This window comes from Scyliorhinus torazame, chromosome 5 (genome assembly GCF_047496885.1).
Source record: "Scyliorhinus torazame isolate Kashiwa2021f chromosome 5, sScyTor2.1, whole genome shotgun sequence".
Lineage (NCBI taxonomy): Eukaryota > Metazoa > Chordata > Chondrichthyes > Carcharhiniformes > Scyliorhinidae > Scyliorhinus > Scyliorhinus torazame.
The window spans coordinates 192,294,213-192,321,625 of NC_092711.1; the positions used below are offsets into that span (position 1 = coordinate 192,294,213).

Below are 27,413 nucleotides of genomic sequence, written 5' to 3' on the forward strand. Positions count from 1 at the left end.
AGTTTCTGCGGCTCCTCGGTGAAATTCGTCGGGGCAAGCAACGCTGGTAAGGTTCCCCGCATCGGTTTATGGAGGGGACCAGGAGCAGAGCGGCAAAGCAAGCGAGTGCTGAGAAGCGGGTGGAACGGGCGTGGGAACAGGCTGGCTCGGATGAGGTAGCGTGGGCCCAGTGGTCGTGGGAACAGCAGGAGTTGTTTTTGCAGACCTGAAAACGGAGATGCTGGCCCTGATGAAGGCCTCAATGGAGAAGATGGTGGAGACCCAGAAGATGCAAGGAGATCGAGAAAAAGGTCTCGGATAACGAAGATGAAATACTTGGTCTGGCCGTCAGGGTGGAGGCGCACGATGCCTTGCATAAGAGGTGGCAGGAGAGATTGGAAGACAGGTCCAGGAGACAAAACCTGTGAATTCTGGGCCTCACTGAGGGTGAGGAGGGGTCGGATGCGAGCGCATTTGTGACCACGTTGCTGGGGACCCTGATGGGGACGGGGCATTTCCTCGGCCTCTGGAACTGGACACCGAGTCCTCGCAAGGAAGCCCAAGACTAACGAACCGCCGAGAGCTATGGTGATACGATTCCACCGCTTCTCAGACAAGGAACGTGTCATGCGATGGGCCAAAAAGGAGCGGAGCAGCAGGTGGGAGAACAGCATAATTCGCATAAACCAGGACCTGGGAGCAGAACTGGCCAAGAGGCCCACTGGATTCAACCGTGCTAAGACGGCCCTCCACAACAAAGGGGTGAAGTTTGGGCTGCTGCATCCGGTGAGGCTTTGGGTCACGTATCAAGATGCTCAGAGTAGACAGGAGCTACACGGAGACCCCCGAGACGGGGCTACTGAAGGAGCGCCGGAGACTGCAGGCGGTGTTTGATCTGCTGACCACAGGGAAAGCGGTAGCACAGCTGAGGAAGGTTAAAGGGGCAGTCTATGAGTATGGGGAAAAAGCGAGTAGAATGCTGGCGCACCAACTTCGTAGGAGGGAGGCGGCCAGGGAAATTGGGGGAGTTGGGGATAAGGAAGGTAACACGGTCTTGGACCCAGAGGAGGTGAACAAAGTCTTCAAGGTGTTTTATGGTAAACTACGAGTCAGAACCCCCGACGGGAGGGGAAGGGATCAAGCCATTTATAGACCAATTGAGGTTTCCAAAGATGGAAGAGGATCTGGTGGAGGGACTGGGTGCCCCGATAGAGATGGAGGAAATTTTTAAGGGCCTAGGGAGTATGCAGTCGGGCCCTTGCCCCGGGGACGGACAGCTATCCTGTAGAATTCTACAAGAAATTTTCGGAACTGTTGCCTGGTATGGAGGGAAGATCTTATGAGGGAAGGCTGAGGGACTTGAGGCTGTTTTCGTTAGAGAGAAGAAGGTTAAGAGGTGACTTAATTGAGGCATACAAGATGGTCAGAGGATTAGATAGGGTGGACAGTGAGAGCCTTTTTCCTCGGATGGTGATGTCTAGCACGAGGGGACATAGCTTTAAACTGAGGGGAGATAGATATAGGACAGATGTCAGAGATAGGCAACATGACTTGCCAATTCTGGGCCTCACTGAGGGTGCGCAGGGGTCGGATGGGGACGGGGCATTTCCTCGGCCTCTGGAACTGGACACACAGTTCTTGCAAGGAACTGGCAAGTCATGTTGCAGCTGTATAGAACCTTAGGCCAGACTTGGAGTATAGTGTTCAATTCTGGTCGCCACACTACCAGAAGGATGTGGAGGCTTTAGCGAGGGTGCAGAAGAGATTTACCAGAATGTTGCCTGGTATGGAGGGCATTAGCTATGAGCAGCGGTTGAATAAACTTGGTTTGTTCTCATTGGAACGAAGGAGGTTGAGGGGCGACCTGATAGAGGTCTACAAAATTATGAGGGGCATAGACAGAGTGGATAGTCAGAGGCTTTTCCCAGGGCTAGAGGGGTCAATTACTAGGGGGCATAGGTTTAAGGTGAGAGGGGCAAGGTTTAGAGTAGATGTACGAGGCAAGTTTTTGACGCAGAGGGTAGTGGGTGCCTGGAACTCTCTACCGGAGGAGGTGGTGGAAGCAGGGACGATAGTGACATTTAAGGGGCATCTTGACAAATACATGAATAGGATGGGAATAGAGGGATACGGACCCAGGAAGTGTAGAAGATTGTAGTTTAGCCAGGCAGCATGGTCGGCACGGGCTTGGAGGGCCGAAGGGCCTGTTCCTGTGCTGTACATTTCTTTGTTCTTTGTTCTTGTTCTTGTTCTTTACTCAGAGAGTAGTAAGGGCGTGGAATGCCCTGCCTGCAACAGTAGTGGACTCGCCAACACTAAGGGCATTCAAATGGTCATTGGATAGACATATGGACGATAATGGAATAGTGTAGATGGGCTACAGAGTGGTTTCACAGGTCGGTGCAACATCGAGGGCCGAAGGGCCTGTACTGTGCTGTAATGTTCTATGTTCTGTTGAGTCCACTCCTGCTAAGGACCTTTAACGAGGCTAAAGGGAGAGGAACTCTTTCCCCCCCCCCCCCCCCCCCCCACCCAAACAATGTCACAGGCCTCGATCTCTCTCATTCTCAAACGGGAGAAAGATCCGCTACAATGCGGGTCCGACAGACCGATATCGCTCTTGAACGTAGATGCCAAATTGCTGGCCGAGATCTTGGCTGCTAGAATAGAGGACTGTGTCCCAGGGGTGATAGGGGAGGATCAGACAGGCTCCGTTAAGGGCAGGCAATTGAACTCCACTGTACGGAGGCTCCTAAACATTATTATGATGCCCTCAGAAGGAGGGGAGGCAGAAGTAGTGGCTGCGATGGATGCAGAGAAAGCCTTTGACCGGGTAGAATAAAAGTACCTGTGGGAAACGCTAAGAAGGTTTGGATTCGGTGAGGGATTCATTGGGTCAGTCCAACTACTTTATCAGGCCCCCGTAGCAAGTGTATGCACGAACAGGGTGAGGTCGGAGTATTTTAGGCTTCACCGAGTGACGAGACGGGTGCCCCGTCTCCCCGTTACTATTTGCCCTTGCAAAAGAGCCGTTGGCCATAGCGCTGCGGGCTTCAAAGAATTGGCAGGGGTTGGTTCGGGGGGGGGGAGGAGCATCGGGTCTCTCTCTATGTGGATGTTCTGCTCCTGTATATTTCGGACCCACTAGAAGGGGTGGGGGAGTTTGTGCAGATTCTGAGGTACTTTGGACATGAAAAGTCTTTGGCAGGTAGGATCAAGGATAACCCTAAAGCTTTCTATAGGTATGTCAGGAATAAAAGAATGACGAGGGTAAGAGTAGGGCCAGTCAAGGACAGTAGTGGGAAGTTGTGCGTGGAGTCCGAGGAGATAGGAGAGGTGCTAAATGAATATTTTTCGTCAGTATTCACACAGGAAAAAGACAATGTTGTCGAGGAGAATACTGAGATACAGGCTACTAGACTAGAAGGGCTTGAGGTTCATAAGGAGGAGGGGTTAGCAATTCTGGAAAGTGTGAAAATAGATGTTTCTCCTGGGCCGGATGGGATTTATCCTAGGATTCTCTGGGAAGCTAGGGAGGAGATTGCTGAGCCTTTGGCTTTGATCTTTATGTCGTCATTGTCTACAGGAATAGTGGCAGAAGACTGGAGGATAGCAAATGTTGTCCCCTTGTTCAAGAAGGGGAGTAGAGATAACCCCGGTAACTATAGACCAGTGAGCCTTACTTCTGTTGTGGGCAAAGTCTTGGAAAGGTTTATAAGAGATAGGATTTATAATCATCTGGAAAGGAATAATTTGATTAGCGATAGTCAACACAGTTTTGTGAAGGGTAGGTCGTGCCTCACAAACCTTATTGAGTTCTTTGAGCAAGTGACCAAACAGGTGGACGAGGGTAAAGCAGTTGATGTGGTGTATATGGATTTCAGTAAAGTGTTTGATAAGGTTCCCCACGGTAGGCTATTGCAGAAAATACGGAGGCATGGGATTCAGGGTGATTTAGCAGTTTGGATCAGAAATTGGCTAGCTGGAAGAAGACAAAGGGTGGTGGTTGATGGGAAATGTTCAGACTGGAGTCCAGTTACTAGTGGTGTACCACAAGGATCTGTTTTGGGGCCACTGCTGTTTGTCATTTTTATAAATAACCTGGAGGAGGGCGTAGAAGGATGAGTGAGTAAATTTGCAGATGACGCTAAAGTCGGTGGAGTTGTGGACAGTGCGGAAGGATGTTACAAGTTACAGAGGGACATAGATAAGCTGCAGCGCTGGGCTGAGAGGTGGCAAATGGAGTTTAATACAGAAAAGTGTGAGGTGATTCATTTTGGAAGGAATAAGTCATTTTGTAAGACAGAATACTGGGCTAATGGTAAGATTCTTGGCAGTGTGGATGAGCAGAGAGATCTCGGTGTCCATGTACATAGATCCCTGAAAGTTGCCACTCAGGTTGAGAGAGTTGTTAAGAAGGCGTATGGTGTGTTAGCTTTTATTGGTAGAGGGATTGAGTTTCGGAGCCATGAGGTCATGTTGCAGCTGTACAAAACTGGTGCGGCCGCATTTGGAGTATTGCGTGCAATTCTGGTCGCCGCATTCTCGGAAGGGTGTGGAAGCATTGGAAAGGGTGCAGAGGAGATTTCCCAGAATGTTGCCTGGTATGGAGGGAAGGTCTTATGAGGAAAGGCTGAGGGACTTGAGGCTGTTTTCGTTAGAGAGAAGAAGGTTAAGAGGTGACTTAACTGAGGCATACATGATCAGAGGATTGGATAGGGTGGACAGTGAGTGCCTTTTTCCTCGGATGGTGATGTCTAGCACGAGGGGACATAGCTTTAAATTGAGGGGAGATAGATATAAGACAGATGTCAGAGGTAGGTTCTTTACTCAGAGAGTAGTAAGGGCGTGGAATGCTCTGCCTGCAACAGTAGTGGACTTGCCAACACTAAGGGCATTCAAATGGTCATTGGATAGACATATGGACGATAAGGGAATCGTGTAGATGGGCTTTCGAGTGGTTTCACAGGTCGGCGCAGCATCGAGGGCCGAAGTGCCTGTACTGCGCTGTAATGTTCTATGTTCTATATTCTTAACTCCACCGCAGTTTGATGTTCCTCCTGCTCAGCTAGTGCCTTCTCTACTTTCTGGATCGCCCGGTCTTGGTCATCCAATCTGAGCTCCAGCCGCGCAATTGATTCTTTAATCAGGTCCAAGCATTCCTGCTTCTGATTGGCGAAGCCCTCCTGAATAAATTGCATCAGCTGCTCCATTGACCGCTGGGTCGACAAGCCAGGACCCCAGTCGTCCGCCATGCTTTCCCCCGCTGCATCCTCAGCCCAAGCCTTCCCTGTTCGTTTGTTTCATTCTTTGCGAGCACTTCTAGTCCGCCTCTCCATGCACCGATGTGGGAATCCACTCAACAATTGCCTCTACCATCAACTTTCCAAATCAAGTCCGATAAAAAATCAGGGGAAAAGGTCCAAAGGTCCGACCTGAGCGGGAGCCACCAAACTCCTTCACAGCTGCCACCGGAAGTCACAAATGTTAAATAAATTAAGAGCCCATGGTGTAAGAGGATAAGATCCAGGCATGGATAGAGGATTTGCTGACTGGCAGAGGCAGAGTGGGGATAAAGGGGTCTTTTTCAGGATGGCAGCCAGTGACTACTGGTGTGCTTCATGGGTCGGTGGTGGGACCACAACTTTTCACAATGTACATTAATGACTGAAAGAGGGAATGAAGACACTGTTGCTAAGTTTGCAGATGGTACAAAGATCTGTCGAGGGACAGGTAATATTGAGGAAACGGGGGGTCCTGCATAAGGACTTGGACAGGCTAGGAGAGTGGGCAACGAAGTGGCAGATGGAATACAATGTGGACAAGTGTGAGGTTATTACTGAAAGTGGCAACGCATGTGGATAAGGTGGACAAGAAGGCACACGGCATGCTGGCCTTCATTGGGCGGGGCACTGAATATAAAAAATGGCAAGTCATGTTGCAGCTGTACAGGACCTTAGTTACACCTCATTTGGAATGTTGTGTACAATTCTGGTCGCCACACTACCAGAAGGATTTGGATGCTTTGGAGAGGGTACAGAGGTGGTTTAACTGGGATGTTGCCTGGTATGGAGGGCATTAGCTATGAGGAGAGGTTAGATAAACTCAGTCTGTTCTCATTGGAACTACGGAGGTTGAGAGGTGACCTGATATTGGTCTACAAGATTATGAGTGGTCTGGACAGAGTGGATAGTCAGATGCTCTTTCCTAGGGTAGAAGAGCAAATTACTAGGGGACATATGTTTAAAGTGCATGGGGAAAAGTTGCAAACAGATGTGCGAAGCAAGTTTTTTACACAGAGGGTGGTAAGTATATGGAACGCGCTGCTTGGTGGTGGGAGCAGTTATGATCGTGGCATTTAAGGGACATCTAAACAAATATATGAATAAGGTGGGAATGGAAGGATACAGACTCCGTAAGTGCAGACGGTTTTAGTTTAGGCAGGTACCATGGTCGGCGCAGGCTTGGAGGGCCGAGGGGCCTGTTCCTGTGCTGTATTGTTCTGTTATACTTTGGAAGGAGGAATGGAGGCATAGACTATTTTCCAAACGAGAAATTCTTAGGGAATCAGAAGCACAAAGGGACTTGGAAGTCCTTGTTCGCGATTCTCTTAAGGTTAATGTGCAGGTTCAGTCGGCAATTAAGAAGGCAAATGCAACGTTAGCATTCATGTCGAGAGGGCTAGAATACAAAAGCAGGAATATACCAATGAGGCTGTATAAGGTTCTGGTCAGACCCATTTCGAGTATTGTGAGCAGTTTTGGGCACTGTATCTAAGGAAGGATGTGTTGGCCTTGGAAAGGGTCCAGAGGAGGTTCACAAGAATGATCACGAGCTTGTCGTATGACAAACGGTTGAGGACTCTGGGTCTGTACTCATTGAAGTTTAGAAGGATGAGGGGGGAATCTTATTGAAACTTACAGGATCCTGGATAGAGTAGACATGGAGAGGATGTTTCTACTTGTAGGAAAAACTAAAACCAGAGGAGACTATCTTAGACTAAAGGGGCAATCCTTAAAAACAGAGATGAGGAGGAATTTCTTCAGCCAGAGGATGGTGAATCTGTGGAACTCTTTGGAAGGCTGTGGAGGCCAAATCACTGAGTGTCTTTAAGACAGAGATAGATAGGTTCTTGATTAATAAGGGGATCGGGGGTTATGAGGAGAAGGCAGGAGAATGAGGATGAGAAAAATATCAGCCACGATTGAATGATGGAGCAGACTTGATGGGCCGATTGGCCTAATTCTTCTCCTATGTCATATGGTCACCTGAGGTCAGGTGACTGTGTGGAGTTTGCACTTTCTCCTTGTGTCTGTATGGGATTACTCCGGATGCTCCAGTTTCCTCCCATAGTCCAAATATGTTCAAATTAAGTGGATTGGCCGTGCTACATTGCCCCTTCGTGTCCAAAAAAGGTTAGGTGGGGTTGCGGGGTTGTGGAGGTGTAGGCATAATTAGGGTGCTCTTCCCAAGGGCTGGCGCAGACTCGATGGGTCGAACAGTCTCCTTCTGCACTGTCAGGATTCTATGATTCTAAAGCTTACCTCTTCCCCAAGATTTTGGTCAACAGCCCTAAGATGTGTTTGGGTGTCACACCTTGTTATATAATTTTTCTGTAAGTTCACCAGCATGTTTTATGATGTTAAAGAACTATATAGGTAACTATTATTGTTGTTTCTGTTTTACAACAATCATTTGATTTCACGCCAATCTCTGATTTACTTTGTTCCCTCCTGTGGGTTGTCAATCCGGATTTGCAGTTTTCTCCCCTGGTCACTGGGCCCCTGAAGCCCTGCCCAATCTCTATAGCTTCATCATGATGGCCACACATGAAGCATATGTAACCGCAGCAGCTGCAGTTTCTTATTGAGGGTTTGGGTGCTCCAGCGGGTGTTTACGAATTTTCCCCACCCACCTCCCAGAGTTTCCTTCCTATCTATACATCAGAATCCTCATTGATTTGAGGCAAAGTGGAACCACTTCTTTATTGTCCCCCCCCCTCTCCTCCAGGGAGAATATGAGGAGGGGGTGGGACTGGAGGACTGAGACCAGTGGCTGGGCCTCCAAGCATTGAGAGAGAATGAGGGATGGGGCTTATCCCGTCTCTCACTGATTGGCTCCCGGGCCAGGGTGGCTGCGTATGCGCCCTGTCGCATCCTGCCTCCTGTAAAAATGGCGGCCGTTCACCCAGGTCTCTGATGGGGAGTGAAAACACAGCTGTGGCCTTTTCTGGAAAAAAGCTCGATATTCGAGGTTTGGGGCCTACACTGGGTGAAGTCTTCCCATCCGCCCATTGCATCCATCGTTTCGTTTCCGAAACCAAATAATGTTACCGGTTGCAGAGAGCAACAAACAAACAGCCTGGCACCACCATCGCTGCACTGCACACGTGGCAATCACTCGGAGAAGCTGCGCATGCTCCAAGGTTTATGAAGAACTGCGCATGCGCACAGATCCCTGTAATGTGAATGGGGACATTCTCCAGCTAGAGCAATGCTGGGTACAAGACATAGGACATACGCTGCAGAAAGCCATTTGGCCCATTGAGCCTGCACTGACCCACTTAAGCCCTCACGTCCACCTTATCCCCATCACCCAATAACCCCTCCTAACCTTTTTTGGTCACTAAGGGCAATTTATCATGGCCAATCCATCTAACCTGCACACCTTTGGACTGTGGGAGGAAACCGGAGCACCCGGAGGAAACCCACGCAGATGGGAGAATGCGCACAGACAGTGACCCAACAGGGGTCATGTACCTGTACTCCGCATTCAGGACAGACAGCAGCGATTATTGGGATTATTCGGAAAAATAAACAGTGCAGTTGGAACAGGAAAGAGTCAAAGAGTGCAGAAAAGGTCCTTCGGCCCATCCAGTCTGTGCCGACAATAACTATCCCAAATCACGTGCTTATCCCACTTACCAGCACTTGTCCCATATCTTTAAATGTGATGCTGTTTCAGGTGTTCATCCAAGTGGCTTTTCAAAGGTTGTGAGGTTTACAACCTCCACTACCTTCCCAGGTAGTGTCTTCCAGATCTCACTAGCCTTGGGTGAATGAATTTTTTTTTCACAAATCGAAAACACAAGCTTATCCAACCTCTCTTCATAACTCCCAGGCAACATCCTGTTGAATCACCTCTGCACTCCCTCCACTGCAATCATATCCTTCCTATAATGTGGTGACCAGAATTGCACACGGTACTCCAGCTATTCTACCAAAGTTCCACACAACTCCAACATGACCTCCCTGCTTTTGCAATCTCTGCCTTCCTATTAGCCTACCTTTCTGCCTTCATAGATCTATGGACAAACAACCCAGGGTCTCTTACACTCCGTGTATTTGTGTATAGAACTCTTAATTGGGCTACTCCCCCTGACCTGCCCCTCAGCACTGATGTTTTATTCCATGTGCTTCAACCTTCTGAATCAGTCTCCCTTGTGCGACCTTGTCAAAGGCTTTGCTAAAGTACATATGAACTACATTTAAAATAAATTTTTTATCAAAGGCATGTTAAATATATACATATACCGAAAATTACAAAAGTCAACCGCAGCAACGGGTAACAAAGCCCCACCCTTCCCCCAATCAACACCCCCACTCAGCTCGCTGCCATCCCAGCACCCACCTCCCTTTTCTAACTTTTCACCCACCACCCCACCCAAACAAAAAATAAACAATCACATCTCCCACCCTCTCCCCACTGATGACTCAATAACCCCTTCAAAAAGTTGATAAACAGCTTCAAGATGAATCCCTCCTCAGCCCCTCGAATGGCAAACTTGATTTTTTCCAAATGCAGGAACTCTGTTAAATCACTTACCCATACCATTGCCATTGGCAGCTCTGAGTCCCGCCAACACAACAAGATCGGTCTCTGGACTATTAGGGAGACAAAGGCCAAGATGTCGGCCTCTCTCCCCATCTGTACTCCCGGATCCTCAGACGTTCCAATTATCGGCAACTCTGGACTCAAGGCTATCTCAACCGCCAAAATCTTTGACATCTGGGGCGAAATTCTCCCCCAATGGCGCGATGTCCGCCGACTGGCGCCAATCAGACGGGCATCGCGCCCGCCCAAAGGTGCGGAATGTTCTGCATCTTTGGGGGCCGAGCCCCAACATTGAGGGGCTAGGCCGACGCCGGAGGGATTTCCGCCCCGCCAGCTGGCGGAAATGGCGTTTGTTGCCCCGCCAGCTGGGGGAAATGGCGTTTGTTGCCCCGCCAGCTGGCGCGGAAATGCGGCGCATGCGCGGGAGCGTCAGCGGCCGCCGACAGTTTCCCGCGCATGCGCAGTGGGGAGAGTCACTTCCTCCTCCGCCATGGTGGAGACCGTGGCGGAGGCGGAAGGGAAAGAGTGCCCCCACGGCACAGGCCCGCCCGCGGATCGGTGGGCCCCGATCGCGGGTCAGACCCCCCCAGGACCCCGGAGCCCGCCCACGCCGCCTGGTCCCGCCGGTAAATACCAGCTTTGATTTACGCCGGCGGGACAGGCAATTTCTGGGCGGTACTTCGGCCCATCCGGGCCGGAGAATTGAGCGGGGGGTCCCGCCAACCGGCGCAGCCCGATTCCCGCCCCCGCCCAATCTCCGGTACCGGAGACTTCGGCGGGGGCGGGGGCGGAGGGTCGGAGAATGACGCCCCACATCTGGAAATCCCTTCCAAAACCTTCTCAACCTTGGACACGCCCAAAACATATGCACATGGTTCGGTGGACCCCCCCCCCCCCCCAGACCCACACACACACACCACCCACACCTGTCCTTCACACCCGGAAAGAACTGACTCATCCTGGACACCGTCATGTGGGCTCCCTGCACCACCTTAAATTGAATAAGACTTAGCCTGGGACACAACGAGGACGCATTCACCCTTCGCAGCACTTCCCTCCACACTCTAGCCCTCGACCGCTCCCCCCAACTCCTCCTCCCACTTGAGCCTGACTTCCTCCATGGGAGCACTCACCCTCTTCATCAGCTCCCCAAATATGTCTGCAACCCTTCCCACCCCAAACTCAACCCCAGACAGAAGCTTATCCTGCAGCACTGGGGGCAACAGCACCGGAAACAAAGGCACCTCCTTCCTAATAATGTCCTTAACCTGCAGATGCCTGAAGCTATTTCCCCTTGGTAACTGTTACACCACCTCGAGGTCTTCCAGGTCTGCAAACCTCCCTCCCGTGAACAAATCCCTAAAGCATTCTGTCCCCGTTTGCCGCCATCCCTGGGACTGTGTATCCAACCCGGCCAGCGCAAACCTGTGATTGTCACAAATCAGCGGCCACAGCAGTCCGCCTTCCAATCCAAAGTGCTGCCAACACTCGTTCCAAACCCTCAGTGCTGATACCATCACCGGTTCGTGGAGTACCTGACCAGCAAGGATGGAAGGGGTGCCAACAACAGTGCCCTCAAACTGGTCCCCTTACACGAGGCCGCCTCCATCCGCCCCCAAACTGACTGCTCCACTGCCCATTTCTGAGGCATTGTAATATTTGCTGCCCAGTAGTAATGCAAAAAGCTTGGCAACACTAACAATGGGCCCAACCCCCTCGGCAACACTAACAATTGGCCCAACCCCCCTCTCCACCGCTCCCTCTCCAAGAGCACCCTCCTCACCCATGGCACATTCCCCGCGCTCACAAACCTCAAAATCATCCCATTAACCTTCCAAAAAAAGGACTTAGGAACAGAAATCATGAGGATCTGGAATACAAACAAAAACTTTGACAACACTGCCATCTTCACTGTCTGTACCTAACCCACCAAAGACAATGGAAGCACATCCCAACTCTTAAAGTCCACCTTTATTCCCTCCCCCGTCCGCACCAAATTCAGATTATGCAACTGGGCCCAACTCTGTGCCACCGAAATCCCAAGGTAGCAAAAATTTGCCCCCACCAACTGAAGCGGCAATTCCCCCAGCCTCCTCTCCTATCCCTGTGCATCAATTGAGAACACCTCGTTTTCCCCATATTTAACTTGTACCCGGAAAAATGGCCAAACTCCCCCAAAATCCCCACAAACCTACCGAAGCGCCCAACCATGTCCAAAATATACATCAGAAGGTCATCTGCTAAAAAGAAACTCAGTGCTCGACCTCCCCCCCTCCCCCCCCCCACTCAATCGCCCTTCACCCCCTTAACCCCCTAAGTGCCTTTGGCAGCATGTCAATCGCTGGGACAAAGAGCAGTGAAGAGAGCGGGCAACCCTGCCTTATCCCCCAGTGCAACCCAAAATAACCCGAGCTGACCTTGTTTGTTAGAACACTTGCCTTAGGCGCCTTATACAACATGCAAACCCAATCCACAAACCTCTGCCCAAACACAAATCTACCCAACACCTCAAACAAATACTGCCATTTGACTTGGTCCACATCTTCTCCATGTCCATCACCACTTCAACTTCCCGCCCCTCCAAGGGCATCATAATAACATTGAGCAATTTCCAAACATTCACTGACAACTGCTGTCCTCATGAACCCCATCAGGTCCTCCCCATCACCTTTGGCACACAATCCTCAATCCGCATCACCAACACCTTTGCATCTCTATTCAGCAGCGTGATTGGACGATACGACCCACACTGCTCCGGGTCATTATCCTTCTTTAGGATAAGTGAAACCGGGGTCTGAGACAGCATGGGGTTGGGGGAGGGTGTGTGTGGAGGGGGAGAGCTCCCCCCCTCACCCTCGACTCATTAAAGATCTCCACCAACAGGGGCCCCAACTCAATCCCAAACTTTTTATAAAACACAATTGGGACCCTGTCCGGGCCCAGAGTCTCCCCCACCTGCATCAACCCCCCACAGTCCATCATCTCCCTCAGCGTGATCGGGGGCTCCCAGTCCCTCCACCTTCCCCTTCTCAACCCATTGGAACTCCAACCGATCTAAAAAAACGTCTCATCCCTTCATCCCCCATTGGGGAATCCGATTTACACAGACCTCGATTACAAAGCCTCAAAAACCCCGTTCGCTCCCTCCAGCTCTGACACCACCACACCCCTCTCATCCCTCGCCCTCTCAATTTCCCTCACTGCCGCCTCTTTCCTTTAGTGATGTGCCAGCTTCCTACTCGCCGTCTCCCCGTACTCATATATTGCGCCCCCCCCCCCCCCCCCCCCCCACCGACTGTGCGCAGTTGTTCCACTACCTTTCCCGTAGACACAAGTCCTCGAGCGTCTGCCTCTCTCTGCCAAAACCTCCCTTGTCTTATTCAACTCCTCGAGGGTGAGGGAGGGAGCTCTTCCCCCCCCCCCCACCCCCCTCCCCACCCATGCTGTCTCAGGCCCCAGTTTCACTCATCCGAAAGAAGGATAATGACCCGGAGTAGTGTGGGTCGTATCGTCCATTCACGCTGCTGTGTTGGCGATGCGGATAGAGGATTGTGTGTCAAAGGATTCAATTCCGGATAGTCACCCTCACCCTATCGCAAGCCCCCTTGTCTGCCAGTAATCCCACACCCAGCCTCCACAATACCAGACTAAGCTAGAGTCACAGACTAACAACTCTTGTAGGTGCTGGTTTAGCACAGTGGGCTAAACAGGTGGCTTGTAATGCAGAACAATGCCAGCAGCGCGGGTTCAATTCCCGTACCGGCCTCCCCGAACAGGCGCCAGAATATGGCGACTAGAGGCTTTTCACGGTAAATTCATTGAAGCCTACTTGTGACAATAAGCGATTATTATTATTATTATTATTATTATTATTATTATTATTAGGTTGTGGCAAGGCTGAACAACATAACAGGCTACAAAGGAAAGTCGAGTAGAATCTATGGCAGCAGTGCAACACTCCCTGATGAACTCAATGCATTCGAGAGCACAAACCATTGTCAATTGCCCCAGCAGCCTCAGGCACACCCATATCTTCTACAGATGCGCGATAGAGAGCAGGGCGCTAATACCGAAGGTGGTGGATACTGAGTATTCGGCAATTGCAGTGTCGGATCATGCCCCGCACTGGGTGGATCTATGGGTTAGTGTGGAGAGAGGGCAACGCCCACGGTGGAGACTGGATGTGGGGTTGCTAGCGGACAAAGCAATCTGTGGGCGGGTTAACAAGTCCATCCAGAACTACCTGGAACAAATGATACGGGGGAGGTCTCTGCAGCGATGGTCTGGGAAGCTTTAAAGGCAGTAGTCAGAGGGGAATTAATCTCGATACGGGCCCACAGAGAAAAGGTGGAACGGCTGAGAGAGGTAGATTAGTGGAGGAGATACTCCAGGTGGACAGGAGATACTCGGAGGCCCCGGACGTGGGGCTACTGAGGGAGCAGCGGAGGTGACAGGTGGAGTTTGGGCTGTTGACCAGAGGGAAAGCAGTGGAACAGTTGAGTACGGGGAAAAGGCAAGCAGAATGTTGGCGCACCAGCTCAGGAAAAGAGAGGCGGCCAGGGAGACAGGTAAAGTAAAGAGTAGAGATGGTAATACTATCCTGGACCAGCGGAGGTAAACGAGGTGTTTAAGGACTTTTACAGTAAATTATATGATTCAGAACCCCCGGCTGGTATGGAGGGGATGAGGCAATTTCTGGATCAGTTGAGGTTCCCGAGGGTGGAGGAGGACCTGGTGGAGGGGCTGGGAGCTCCAATTGAGATTGAGGAAAGAATCAATGTCGTGTTGTGTTCTCTGCTCCATAGACGAACCAACACGGTTGCGGATGGTACAACTCAGTTTTATTACTAACAATATTTACAATGATAAACTGGTTACTGTGGTTCATCCATTACCCTTGAATCTGTGGACCTAGCCCTAACGCTATCTTGGAGCACTCAGCACATGGTGAATGTCTGAGTCACTTGCTGTGAGTTCTGTGCCCTGAGCTGTCTCCTGCTGGAATGCTCCGGAAGTGTCGTGTTCCCCGTTTTATAGAGTGTGTGCTCTTGCCTGTGATTGGCTGTGGTGTTGCGTGTGTGTTGATTGGTCGGTTGATCTGTCCATCAGTATGTATGTATGTTTGCACCATGATGTTTACCTGAATATCATGACATCCCCCCCTTTTTTTTTCACAAGAACATGTGCCTATGTGGTTAGAAATAGAGATGTGTACTGAGTGCAGCTGAATGTGTGTGTGTGCAATATCTACAGCATGTAAATGAGGCTAAACTATATACAAGAGGCGATGTCAGGTGCGACATAGCAACGAGGTTGTATCATAAACAAAAGACGGGGAAACAAACTCCTGTAACGACAAGGAAAAATAGAAACATATTAACACAGTGGTATTATGCATCAGTGAGTTCAATGTTCAAACAGGCTCATAAGTCCAGTCTAGTAGGTGGGCGACGAATTTGGGTTGACCGCCTCAAGGGTGGGTCAGGATCCACCGGCTGAGGAATGGGCCTGGCCACGGGCGACGACGGAATGGGCATGGTGGCAGGAAGCTCCACGAAGTCGACATCAGGAACAACAGGAGGGCGTGGTACCGGTGTAAGTTCCCGTAGCGAGAGTGGAAGCAGGCGAAGAGCCTGGCGATTGCGCCTGCGAATGGAGCCATCAGGCATGCGAACCAGGGACGAGCGGGGAGCCACGCGTCGGAGAACTTCGGCAGGTGCTGACCAGCCACCTTCTGGTAGGTGGATGCGGACGTCGTCTCCAGGCGCCAGGGCGGGAAGATCCGTGTGTCATATGCCATCTTCTGCCGAACGCGCTGCTGATGCATCCTGTGCAGTACCGGAGCATGGTTGGTTGTGGGGACCAGAATGGATGGCACAGTGGTCCTGAGGGCATGACCCATCAACAGCTGGGCTGGTGAGAGGCCAGTGGTTAGTGGGGCCGAGCGATAGGCTAGCAGGGCTAGGCAGAAATCCGATCCGGCAGCAGCTGCCTTGCAGAGGAGCCGCTTGACGATGTGAACGCCCTTCTCCGTCTTTCCATTGGACTGGGGATGCAGAGGGCTGGCCGTCACATGTGTGAAGCCATACGAAGCAGCAAAGGATGACCATTCCTGGCTGGCAAAACAGGGCCCATTGTCCGACATGACAGTAATCGGAATGCCATGGCGAGCGAAGGTGTCTTTGCAGGCCCTTATGACAGCGGACGATGTCAAATCGTGCAGGCGTATGACCTCTGGATAGTTTGAAAAGTAATCAATGACAATTACATAGTCCCTGCCGAGCGCGTGAAAAAGGTCCACACCCACCTTCGCCCAGGGGGACGTCACCAGCTCATGGGGCTGAAGCGTCTCAGGAGGTTGCGCCGGCTGTAACCTTTGGCAGGTGGGGCAGTTGAGCACCATATTGGCAATGTCATCACTGATGCCCGGCCAGTATACCGCCTCACGGGCGGATCTGCACTTCTCGACCCCCAGATGGCCTTCGTGTAGTTGGTCGAGGACCAGATTGTTCATGCTGTGCGGAATCACAATCCGGTCCAGCTTTAGGAGGACACCATCAATGACGGCCAAGTCGTCCCAGACATTGCAGAACTGCGGGCACTGTCCTTTGAGTCACCCTCCCGTCATGTGGCGCATCACACGTTGTAGAAGGGGGTCAGCCGCAGTCTCCCGGTGAATACGGGCCAGACTGGAGTCGTCGGCTGGCAGATTTGCCGATGTGAAGGCTACCTGCGCTTCGACCTGACAGTCGATCCCCTCCGAGTCGGGCGGTGTGCTCACTGCTCGAGATAGGGCAACCACAATGATAAGATCCTTTCCCGGGGTGTAGACCAGTTGGAAATGGTACTTCCTGAGTTTGTGTAGGATGCGCTGGAGGCGAGGGTCATTTTGTTCAGGTCCTTATGTATAGGCATAGGATTTACAACAGAAATGAGGAGGAATTACAACAGAAATGAGGAGGGCGGCACGGTAGCATAGTGATTAGCACTGTTCCTTCACAGTTCCAGGGTCCCAGGTTTGATTCCCGGCTTGGGTCAATGTCTGCGGAGTCTGCACGTTCTCGTGGGTTTCCTCCGGGTGCTCCGGTTTCCTTCCACAGTCCAAAGATGTGCAGGTTGGGTGGGGTTGCTGGGTTACGGGGTTGGGGTGGAGGTGTGGGCATAGGCGACCGGGGCCCATAACGCAGTGTCATCCCGCTGTAGGAGTACCGCCCCAATGCCGGACTGGCTGGCATCAGTCGAAATTTTAGTGTCACGAGATGTGTCGAAAAACGCCAATACCGGGGCTGTGGTGAGCTTAATTTTGAACTCCTCCCATTCCTTCTGGTGTGCGGGCAGCCACTGGAACTCCGTGGACTTCTTGACTAGGTGGCGAAGAGCCGTCGTGTGGGAGGCAATGTTGGGAATGAACTTCCCCAGGAAGTTGACCATGCCTAGGAAGCGTAGCACTGCTTTCTTGTCTGCCGGCTGTAATGGCGCTCACCTTGTCTGCATCCGGACGGACCCCTGACCGGGATATGTGGTCCCCCAGAAACTTCAGCTCGGTTTGGCCGAAAGAACACTTGGCTCGGTTGAGGCGCAGGCCGTTTTCCCGTATCCGCGCAAAGACGCGCTGGAGACGATTGATGTGCTCCTGTGGTGTGGTGGACCAGATGATGACGTCGACAACATAGACGCGCACCCCTTCGATGCCCTCCATCATCTGTTCCATAATCCTGTGAAAGACCTCGGATGCCGAGATGATGCCAAATGGCATTCTATTGTAGCAGAACCTGCTGAAAGGAGTGTTGAAGGTGCACAGCTTCCTGCTGGACTGGTCCAGTTGGATCTGCCAAAAACCCTTCGAGGCATCCAATTTTGTAAAGATTTTAGCCCGGGCCATTTCGCTCGTGATCTCTTCCCGTTTGGGTATGGGGTAGTGTTCCCTCATTATGTTGTTGTTGAGGTCTTTTGGATCAAAGCAGATCCGGAGCTCGCCAGAGGGCTTCTTAACACACACCATGGAGCTGACCCATGGCGTGGGCTCCGTGACCCGGGATAGCACCCCTTGGTCCTGGAGATCCTGCAGCTGCTGCTTGAGGCGGTCTTTGAGTGGCGCTGGGACCCTGCGAGGTGCGTGAATGACCGGGGTGGCGTCCGGTTTGAGTCGTATTCTGTAGGTATAGGGCAGTGTGCTCATGCCCTCGAATGCCTCCTGGTTGTTGGCGAGGAAGCTGTGCTCTAAATTCTGCATCCGGGAAGTCTGATGTGCCTTCTGGAGACAGAGCGTGGACCCGCTGCACGAGGTGGAGAACCTTGCATGCCTGTGCGCCTAGCAGGGAGTCCTTTGATGATCCGACTATTTCGAATGACAGTGTGGCCGTGCATGTGTTGTGTGTCACCTGGAGCTGGCAGGATCCCATGGCCGGGATAATGTTTCCATTGTAGTCGACCATCTTGCAACGGGATGGCCGAATTGGTGGTCTGGCCTTCATGGCGTAGAAGGCTGACCATGCTATGAGGTTGGCGGAGGCGCCAGTGTCCAGCCGGAATGTTATCGGTGATCGGTTGACCGTTAGGATGGCACAGCATTCATCACCCGGATTGACAGTGTTCACTTGCAACGGCTGGTGGGTCCTGCCTGGAGACATTTGGTTCCTATCAATGACCGCAGCACGGAAGGCGTCCCGGTCGTCTGTGTCACTGGTCTGGATATCATCTGGGCACGACTCGTAGTAAGGAGGCTGAATGGTCCGCATGTACTGATTAACTTACTGACCTTGCAGGTCAGCTGTTTAGTTCGGGAGTGAGAGCTGGGACCTTAGAAACAGCGCGGGAGCTGCGAGGCAGAGGGGACCGTTTAAAAGGTCGCTGCCTGGGTGAGGTAAGTACTGATTAACTTACTTACCTTGCAGGTCAGCTGTTTAGTTCGGGAGTGAGAGCTGGGACCTTAGAAACAGCGCGGGAATTTGAAAAAGCGCGGGAGCTGCGAGGCAGAGGGGACCGTTTGAAAGGTCGCAGCCTGGGTGAGGTAAGTACTGATTAACAACTTACTTACCTTGCAGGCCAAGTCGATTTCAGCAGGAGCGGACGGGGGCAGTGCGGAAGTGATTTCTGGGAGGTAAGTCTCTCCTTTAAACTTTTAAAAAAAAAATTTTATTGTTTAAGGTGGGAACAGGAAGTCGACCCGCGGACTTCTGGGAAGACCCTCACCAATAAATTCTGGTGGAGAGGAAACCCGAGACACTACACGTGTAGTGTCTCCCACCCGCCCTCCTCCTCTAACCTAATAATAAGACCCATTGGTGTGAGGTAAGTACCATATTTTATTATTGTTATTAATATTTTTTTTTATATAAAAAATTTAATTTAGTTGTCAGCCAGATCTTGGTAGAAAGTTAGAGGGATGGCAGGGAAGGGAGTGCAATGTTCCTCCTGCAGGATGTTTGAGGTGAGGGATGCCGTTAGTGTCCCTGCTGATTTTACCTGCAGGAAGTGCTGCCATCTCCAGCTCCTCCAAGACCGAGTTAGGGAACTGGAGCTGGAGTTGGAAGAACTTCGGATCATTCGGGAGGCAGAGGGGGTCATAGATAGCAGCTTCAGGGAATTAGTTACACCAAAGATCGGAGATAGATGGGTAACTGTAAGAGGGACTGGGAAAAAACAGTCAGTGCAGGGATCCCCTGCGGTCGTTCCCCTGAGAAACAAGTATACCGCTTTGGATACTTGTGGGGGGGGGACTTACCAGGGGTAAGCCATGGGGTACGGGCCTCTGGCATGGAGTCTGTCCCTGTTGCTCAGAAGGGAAGGGGGGAGAGGAGCAGAGCATTAGTAATTGGGGACTCTATAGTCAGGGGCACAGATAGGAGATTTTGTGGGAGCGTGAGAGACTCACGTTTGGTATGTTGCCTCCCAGGTGCAAGGGTACGTGATGTCTCGGATCGTGTTTTCCGGGTCCTTAAGGGGGAGGGGGAGCAGCCCCAAGTCGTGGTCCACATTGGCACTAACGACATAGGTAGGAAAGGGGATAAGGATGTCAGGCAGGCTTTCGGGGAGCTAGGATGGAAGCTCAGAACTAGAACAAACAGAGTTGTTATCTCTGGGTTGTTGCCGTGCCACGTGATAGTGAGATGAGGAATAGGGAGAGAGAGCAATTAAACACGTGGCTACAGGGATGGTGCAGGCGGGAGGGATTCAGATTTCTGGATAACTGGGGCTCTTTCTGGGGAAGGTGGGACCTCTACAAACAGGATGGTCTACATCTGAACCTGTGGGGCACAAATATCCTGGGGGGGAGATTTGTTAGTGCTCTTTGGGGGGGTTTAAACTAATGCAGCAGGGGCATGGGAACCTGGATTGTAGTTTTAGGGTAAGGGAGAATGAGAGTACAGAGGTCAGGAGCTCAGATTTGACGTCGCAGGAGGGGGCCAGTGTTCAGGTAGGTGGTTTGAAGTGTGTCTACTTCAATGCCAGGAGTATACGAAATAAGGTAGGGGAACTGGCAGCATGGGTTGGTACCTGGGACTTCGAAGTTGTGGCCATTTCGGAGACATGGATAGAGCAGGGACAGGAATGGATGTTGCAGGTTCCGGGGTTTAGGTGTTTTAGTAAGCTCAGAGAAGGAGGCAAAAGAGGGGGAGGTGTGGCGCTGCTAGTCAAGAGCAGTATTACGGTGACGGAGAGGATGCTAGATGGGGGCTCATCTTCCGAGGTAGTATGGCTGAGGTTAGAAACATGAAAGGAGAGGTCACACTGTTGGGAGTCTTCTATAGGCCTCCAAATAGTTCTAGGGATGTAGAGGAAAGGATGGCGAGGATGATCCTGGATAAGAGCGAAAGTAACAGGGTAGTTATTCTGGGAGACTTTAACTTTCCAAATATTGACTGGAAAAGATATAGTTCGAGTACATTAGATGGGTCGTTTTTTGTACAGTGTGTGCAGGAGGGTTTCCTGACACAGTTTGTTGACAGGCCAACAAGAGGCGAGGCCACATTGGATTTGGTTTTGGGTAATGAACCAGGCCAGGTGTTGGATTTGGAGGTAGGTGAGCACTTTGGGGACAGTGACCACAATTCGGTGACGTTTACGTTAAGGATGGAAAGGGATAAGTATACACCGCAGGGCAAGAGTTATAGCTGGGGGAAGGGAAATTATGATGCCATTAGACGTGATTGGGGGGTGGATAAGGTGGAGAAGTAGGCTGCAAGTGTTGGACACACTGGATAAGTGGAGCTTGTTCAAGGATCAGCTACTGCGTGTTCTTGATAAGTATGTACCGGTCAGGCAGGGAGGAAGGTGCCGAGCGAGGGAACCGTGGTTTACCAAAGAAGTGGAATCTCTTGTTAAGAGGAAGAAGGAGGCCGATGTGAAGATGAGGTGTGAAGTTTCAGGTGGGGCGATGGATAGTTACAAGGTAACGAGGAAGGATCTAAAGAGAGAGCTAAGACGAGCAAGGAGGGGACATGAGAAGTATTTGGCAGGTAGGATCAAGGAAAACCCAAAAGCTTTCTATAGGTATGTCAGGAATAAGCGAATGACTAGGGAAAGAGTAGGACCAGTCAAGAACAGGGATGGGAAGTTGTGTGTAGAGTCTGAAGAGATAGGCGAGATACTAAATGAATATTTTTCGTCAGTATTCACTCAGGAAAAAGATAATGTTGTGGAGGAGAATGCTGAGCTCCAGGTAAATAGATTAGATGGCATTGAGGTACGTAGGGAAGAGGTGTTGGCAATTCTGGACAGGCTGAAAATAGATAAGTCCCCGGGACCTGATGGGATTTATCCTAGGATTCTCTGGGAGGCCAGGGAAGAGATTGCTAGGCCATTGGCTTTGATTTTTATGTCATCATTGGCTACAGGAATAGTGCCAGAGGACTGGAGGATAGCAAATGTGGTCCCTTTGTTCAAAAAGGGGAGCAGAGACAACCCCGGCAACTATAGACCGGTGAGCCTCACGTCTGTAGTGGGTAAAGTCTTGGAGGGGATTATAAGAGACAAGATTTATAATCATCTAGATAGGAATAATATGATCAGGGATAGTCAGCATGGCTTTGTGAAGGGTAGGTCATGCCTCACAAACCTTATCGAGTTCTTTGAGAAGGTGACTGAACAGGTAGACGAGGGTAGAGCAGTTGATGTGGTGTATATGGATTTCAGCAAAGCGTTTGATAAGGTTCCCCACGGTAGGCTATTGCAGAAAATACGGAGGCTGGGGAATGAGGGTGATTTAGAGATGTGGATCAGAAATTGGCTCGCTGAAAGAAGACAGAGGGTGGTGGTTGATGGGAAATGTTCAGAATGGAGTTCAGTCACAAGTGGAGTACCACAAGGATCTGTTCTGGGGCCGTTACTGTTCGTCATTTTTATCAATGACCTAGAGGAAGGCGCAGAAGGGTGGGTGAGTAAATTTGCAGACGATACTAAAGTCGGTGGTGTTGTCGATAGTGTGGAAGGAAGTAGCAGGTTACAGAGGGATTATAGATAAGCTGCAGAGCTGGGCTGAGAGGTGGCAAATGGAGTTTAATGTAGAGAAGTGTGAGGTGATTCACTTTGGAAGGAATAACAGGAATGTGGAATATTTGGCTGATGGAAAAGCTCTTGAAAGTGTGGATGAGCAGAGGGATCTAGGTGTCCATGTACATAGATCCCTGAAAGTTGCCACCCAGGTTGATAGGGTTGTGAAGAAGGCCTATGGAGTGTTGGCCTTTATTGGTAGAGGGATTGAGTTCCGGAGTCAGGAGGTCATGTTGCAGCTGTACAGAACTCTGGTACGGCCGCATTTGGAGTATTGCGTACAGTTCTGGTCACCGCATTATAGGAAGGACGTGGAGGCTTTGGAGCGGGTGCAGAGGAGATTTACCAGGATGTTGCCTGGTATGGAGGGAAAATCTTATGAGGAAAGGCTGATGGACTTGAGGTTGTTTTCGTTGGAGAGAAGAAGTTTAAGAGGAGACTTAATAGAGGCATACAAAATGATTAGGGGGTTGGATAGGGTGGACAGTGAGAGCCTTCTCCCGCGGATGGAAATGGCTGGCACGAGGGGACATAACTTTAAACTGAGGGGTAATAGATATAGGACAGAGGTCAGAGGTAGGTTCTTTACGCAAAGAGTAGTGAGGCCGTGGAATGCCCTACCTGCTACAGTAGTGAACTCGCCAACATTGAGGGCATTTAAAAGTTTATTGTATAAACATATGGATGATAATGGTATAGTGTAGGTTAGATGGCTTTTGTTTTGGTGCAACATCGTGGGCCGAAGGGCCTGTACTGCGCTGTATTGTTCTATGTTCTATATGTCCCTGCGAGGTTGTCGGAATTGGGGAGCATTGGCAGGTTGAGCTGTTCGACAGCAGGCAGCGTAGTGGCCCATCTTGCCACAGCGGAGGCATTGTCAGTTTTTTGCCGGAAATTGCCGCTTTAAATGTGCGGCTCCGCAGTTGCCGCATATCGTGACGTCATGGCGTTCGTTGCGCCATCACGCATGCGCAGTTCGGTCTTGCATCGAGCCACCTGCGCATCACATCCCTCTGCGTCGACGTCTTTTTTGGCGCGCACAAAAGCGGGAGGCCGCGGAAAGCGCGCGAAATGGCCGCCCTCGTCCGGGTCGCGGGCCGGGAGGAACTCGATCGCCTGGACCCGTTCGGCCTCGCAGGACGCCTGCCCTGTTGATCGGGCCGCGTAGGACGCCTGCTGCGCCGATTCGGCCGCTTGAAATTGGGAGTAGCGGCTGGTCACGTTTTCATGAAGGACACAGGCTTCGACTGCGGAAAGGGTGAGGCCTTTCATTTTGAGGAGCTGGTGGCGTAGGGTGGCCGAGGCGACCCCAAAAACAATCTGGTCCCGAATCAGTGAATTGGAGGTGGCGTCGCAACCGCAGGACTGCGCGAGGACACGGAGGTGTGCAAGGAAAGACCGAAAAGGCTCAACCCTACCCTGCAGGCGTGTAAACAGCTTCCAGTGGACGCCGAGGTTTATTTTATCATGTTGATGTCATTGCTTATGTTACTGTTATAAACATTTTCAAATACCGTAATAAAATATTTATTTTTTTTAAAGTCTGCACCGGCCCTTGGAAAGAGCACTCCACTTAAGCCCACACCTCCACCCCAGCCCCGTAACCCAGCAACCCCACCCAACCTGCACATCTTTGGACTGTGGGAGGAAACCGGAGCACCCGGAGGAAACCCACGAGCATGTGCAGACTCCGCAGACATTGACCCAAGCCGGGAATCGAACCTGGGACCCTGGAACTGTGAAGGAACAGTGCTAATCACTATGCTACCGTGCCGCCCTCCTCATTTCTGTTGTAATTCCTCCTCATTTCTGTTGTAAAGGATCGTCCCTTCAGTCTGAGGTTGTGTCATCAGTGTTGTGTTATGTACTCTGGGATAACACAGGCTACAACTCGGTGCAGCTTTGACCAAAAGATACTCCAGACTTTGAAGTAAGTTCCATGTATTTATTGAACTATTAGCACAGTTCTCTATGTGTTTGACTCTCCTGCTAATCTTGCTATAGTAACTCAGTCTAACTAACCAGTCTGCTCTAAACCACGCGGTGGGTATGATGCTTCTGACCTGTCCCTGTCCTACTCTCTAAGTGTTGCCTGTGGAAAGAGACAGAGCATGTGTGCCCTGTCCTTATATATGGGTTACACATGACACATGCCCCCTTGTGGTAGTGTCACCTCTGGGTGTCTTGACTGCCTATTGGTCGTGTCCTATTCTATGTGTTCATTAGCTATATGTCTGCATGTCATGACGTCTCTGGTGCTCCCTCTAATGCTTACTTAGTCATAGTGTATTTACATTAACCCCTTGTATATTTACAGTGATGCATATCACCACAATCAGGTTCTAGTTTTTCCCACCAGTGGAAACATCCTTTCCACATTCACTCTATCGAGGCCTCACAGTATCCTGTAAGTTCAATAAGATCCTACCTGATCCTTCTAAACTCCGAGTACAGACCCAGAGTCCTCAACCGCACCTCATACGACAAGCACTTCATTCCATGGATCATTCTTGAGAACTTCCTCTGGACCCTTTCCAAGGTCAGCACATCCTTCCTTAGGAGGGTGTTCCTGGAGAGGGGGCCGAATTTGATGAACTACTACTGGGCCTGGTATGGTAGTTGGGGCTTGTATTTTCGTTGTCCTTTTGGTTTTCCCGTTTTGTGTTCATAGATATTTTAAAATGCCTTCACTAAAATGTTTTTCAAAAAAGAATTTCTCCCTTTGAACTTGCTAAAAGCCTTTCTCTTCCTCCTTATCCAGTCCTGGATTGTCCAAAACATCCAGGAATCCCTGAACTTATTGCTTCTATATTTCCCCCTATAGGGAACTTGGAACTGAAGTTTAAAAAAATGAAATATTCTGGAGTAACGAAGGAGAAAATGACAACTAACTAAATAATCAGTAACAGCAACAGTGCAAGGGGGCACGGTAGTACAGTTACTTCACAGCTCCAGGGTTGATTCCCGGCTTGAGTCACTGTCTGTGCGGAGTTTGCATTTTCTCCCCATGTCTGCGTGGGGTTCCTCCGAGTGCTCCAGTTTCCTCCCACAGTCCAAAGATGTGCAGGTTAGGTGGATTGGCCATGCTAAATTGCCCTTAGTGTCCAAGAAGGTTGGGAGGGGTGACTGGGATAGGGTGGAGGTGTGTGCTTCGGTAGGGTGCTCTTTCCAAGGGCCGGGTGCAGACCCGATGAGCCAAGTGGCCTCCTTCTGCACTGTAAATTCTATGATTCTATGAATTAGTCTCCTCTTATCAAAGGGAAATCAATAATTCTTCACTGCCCATTCTGATTTTGGCTCCACCCTTTTCCCATGCTGCTAACGTGTCAGTCTGTATGTTTTGTGGAAGTTCTGATATAAATCCTCTCTAACTTACCTTCAGACAGGGCCAACCCTTTTGTCAGCCAATAACACATGCTTTAGTCTTTAATACCAGCATTACTTTGAGATGTGTTATTTAATATCTCCTGAGCTCTGAACTTTTCTATTTTGCTTCATTGGCTCCCCACAATGAGGATGGAGGAGACTTAGGGAGAAGGACAAACTTCAAATGGAATTAAATTGTGTTAGAGGTCTTAAAAAGATTGAACACATTGTAATTAACTCAAGAGTTCATTTATTAGACTTTTATCTAAAATATTAATTAACGTAAGTGGGTTACAGTTCATTTTCCGTATTTACAGAAAGATGTAGATGTGCTTTCAGCAATTCAGAGAAGATTTACTGGACTATTACCAGAAATGGATGGGTTGCCTTATGAGGAAATATTGGCGAGGTTAGGTTTAAATCCACGACACTCTAGAGTGATTCGAGTTTGGAAGAGTAAGAGGAGACTTGTTTGAAACGTTAAAGATCCTGAGTGGTCTTCAGAGGGTGGATGGGGAGAGGATGTTTCCACTTGCCAGGGGCCACTGTTTCAAAATAAGAGATTTCTCAATTCAGTCAGAGATGAGGAGAATTTTCTCTCAGAGGATCGTGAGTCTTTGGAACTCTCTTCCTCAAAAGGCAGTGGAAGCAAAACTTTCAAATATTTTTAAAGAAGAGTTTGATAGATTATTGATTAGTACGGTGGTGAATGGTTATCAGGGGGGAGACAAGAATGTGAGGTTGAGATTACAAACAGATCAGCCATGATTTTATTGAATGGCAGAGCAGGATCGAAGGGCCAAGTTGTCCACTCCTGTTCCTAATTTGCATGATTGGAGGTATCAGCACAGACAGACCACAATGAACATTGTTCAGTCCTGGATGTGATCAACAGCAAAATCCAATCACTGTAGTTGTTTGTGAACTCGCTGGTGTCTCAGCACATGGGATGACTCAGTGAATCTCTTCCCACATTCAGAACACATGAATGACCTCTCACCAGTGTGAACTTGCTGGTGTCTCAACAAGTGGGATGATTGAGTGAATCTCTTCCCACATTCATAGCAGATGAATGATCTCTCACCGATGTGAACCCGCTGATGTCTCAGCAGATGAGATAACCGAGTGAATCCGTTCCCACACTTGGAGCAGGTGAAGGGTCTCTCACCGGTGTGAATTTGCTGGTGTCTTAGCAAGGTGGATGACTGAGAAAATCCCTTCCCACACTTGGAGCAAGTGAACGGCCTCTCTCCGGTGTGAATTCGCTGGTGCCTCAGCCAGGTGGATGATTGAGTGAATCCCTTCCCACACTCGGAGCAGTGAAACGGCCTCTCCCCAGTATGAATTCGCTGATGAATTTCCAGCTCAAATGGGGAATAGAATCCCTTCCCACAGTCCCTGCATTTACAAGACTTTTCCCCACTGTGACTACGCTTGTGTCTTGATAGGCCAGATGATTGATTGAAGCCTCGTCCACACACAGAACACGTGTATGGTTTCTCCCCACTGTGAACGGTGCTTTTTCCTTCCATGTTCAATATCCAATGATATTCAGATTACGATAAATATAGGAAATCTCCATATGTGATGCTTCAATTTCCTGATGAAAATTCACCCCTCCTGATACCCTGTGAAATGGTTTCAACACAGAAAAAAATTAGTGAGATAAATCACAAAACAAGGCTGTGAAAATGAGACGAATGAATCTGGTAATTTGTGGGGCCGGCACAAGGAAAAGGTAA

General features: G+C 50.2%; 1 protein-coding gene across 1 annotated transcript in view; it reads right to left on the minus strand.

Annotated features, from left to right (window-relative positions):
* The window catches only part of LOC140418094 (uncharacterized), a 267,483-nt gene that overhangs the window by 153,011 nt on the left and 87,059 nt on the right, over positions 1–27,413 (minus strand). The window contains exon 2 of the mRNA XM_072501515.1: positions 26,760–27,189. Within this exon, the coding sequence (XP_072357616.1) occupies positions 26,760–27,189 (430 nt within the window). The remainder of the gene's footprint in view (positions 1–26,759; positions 27,190–27,413) is intronic.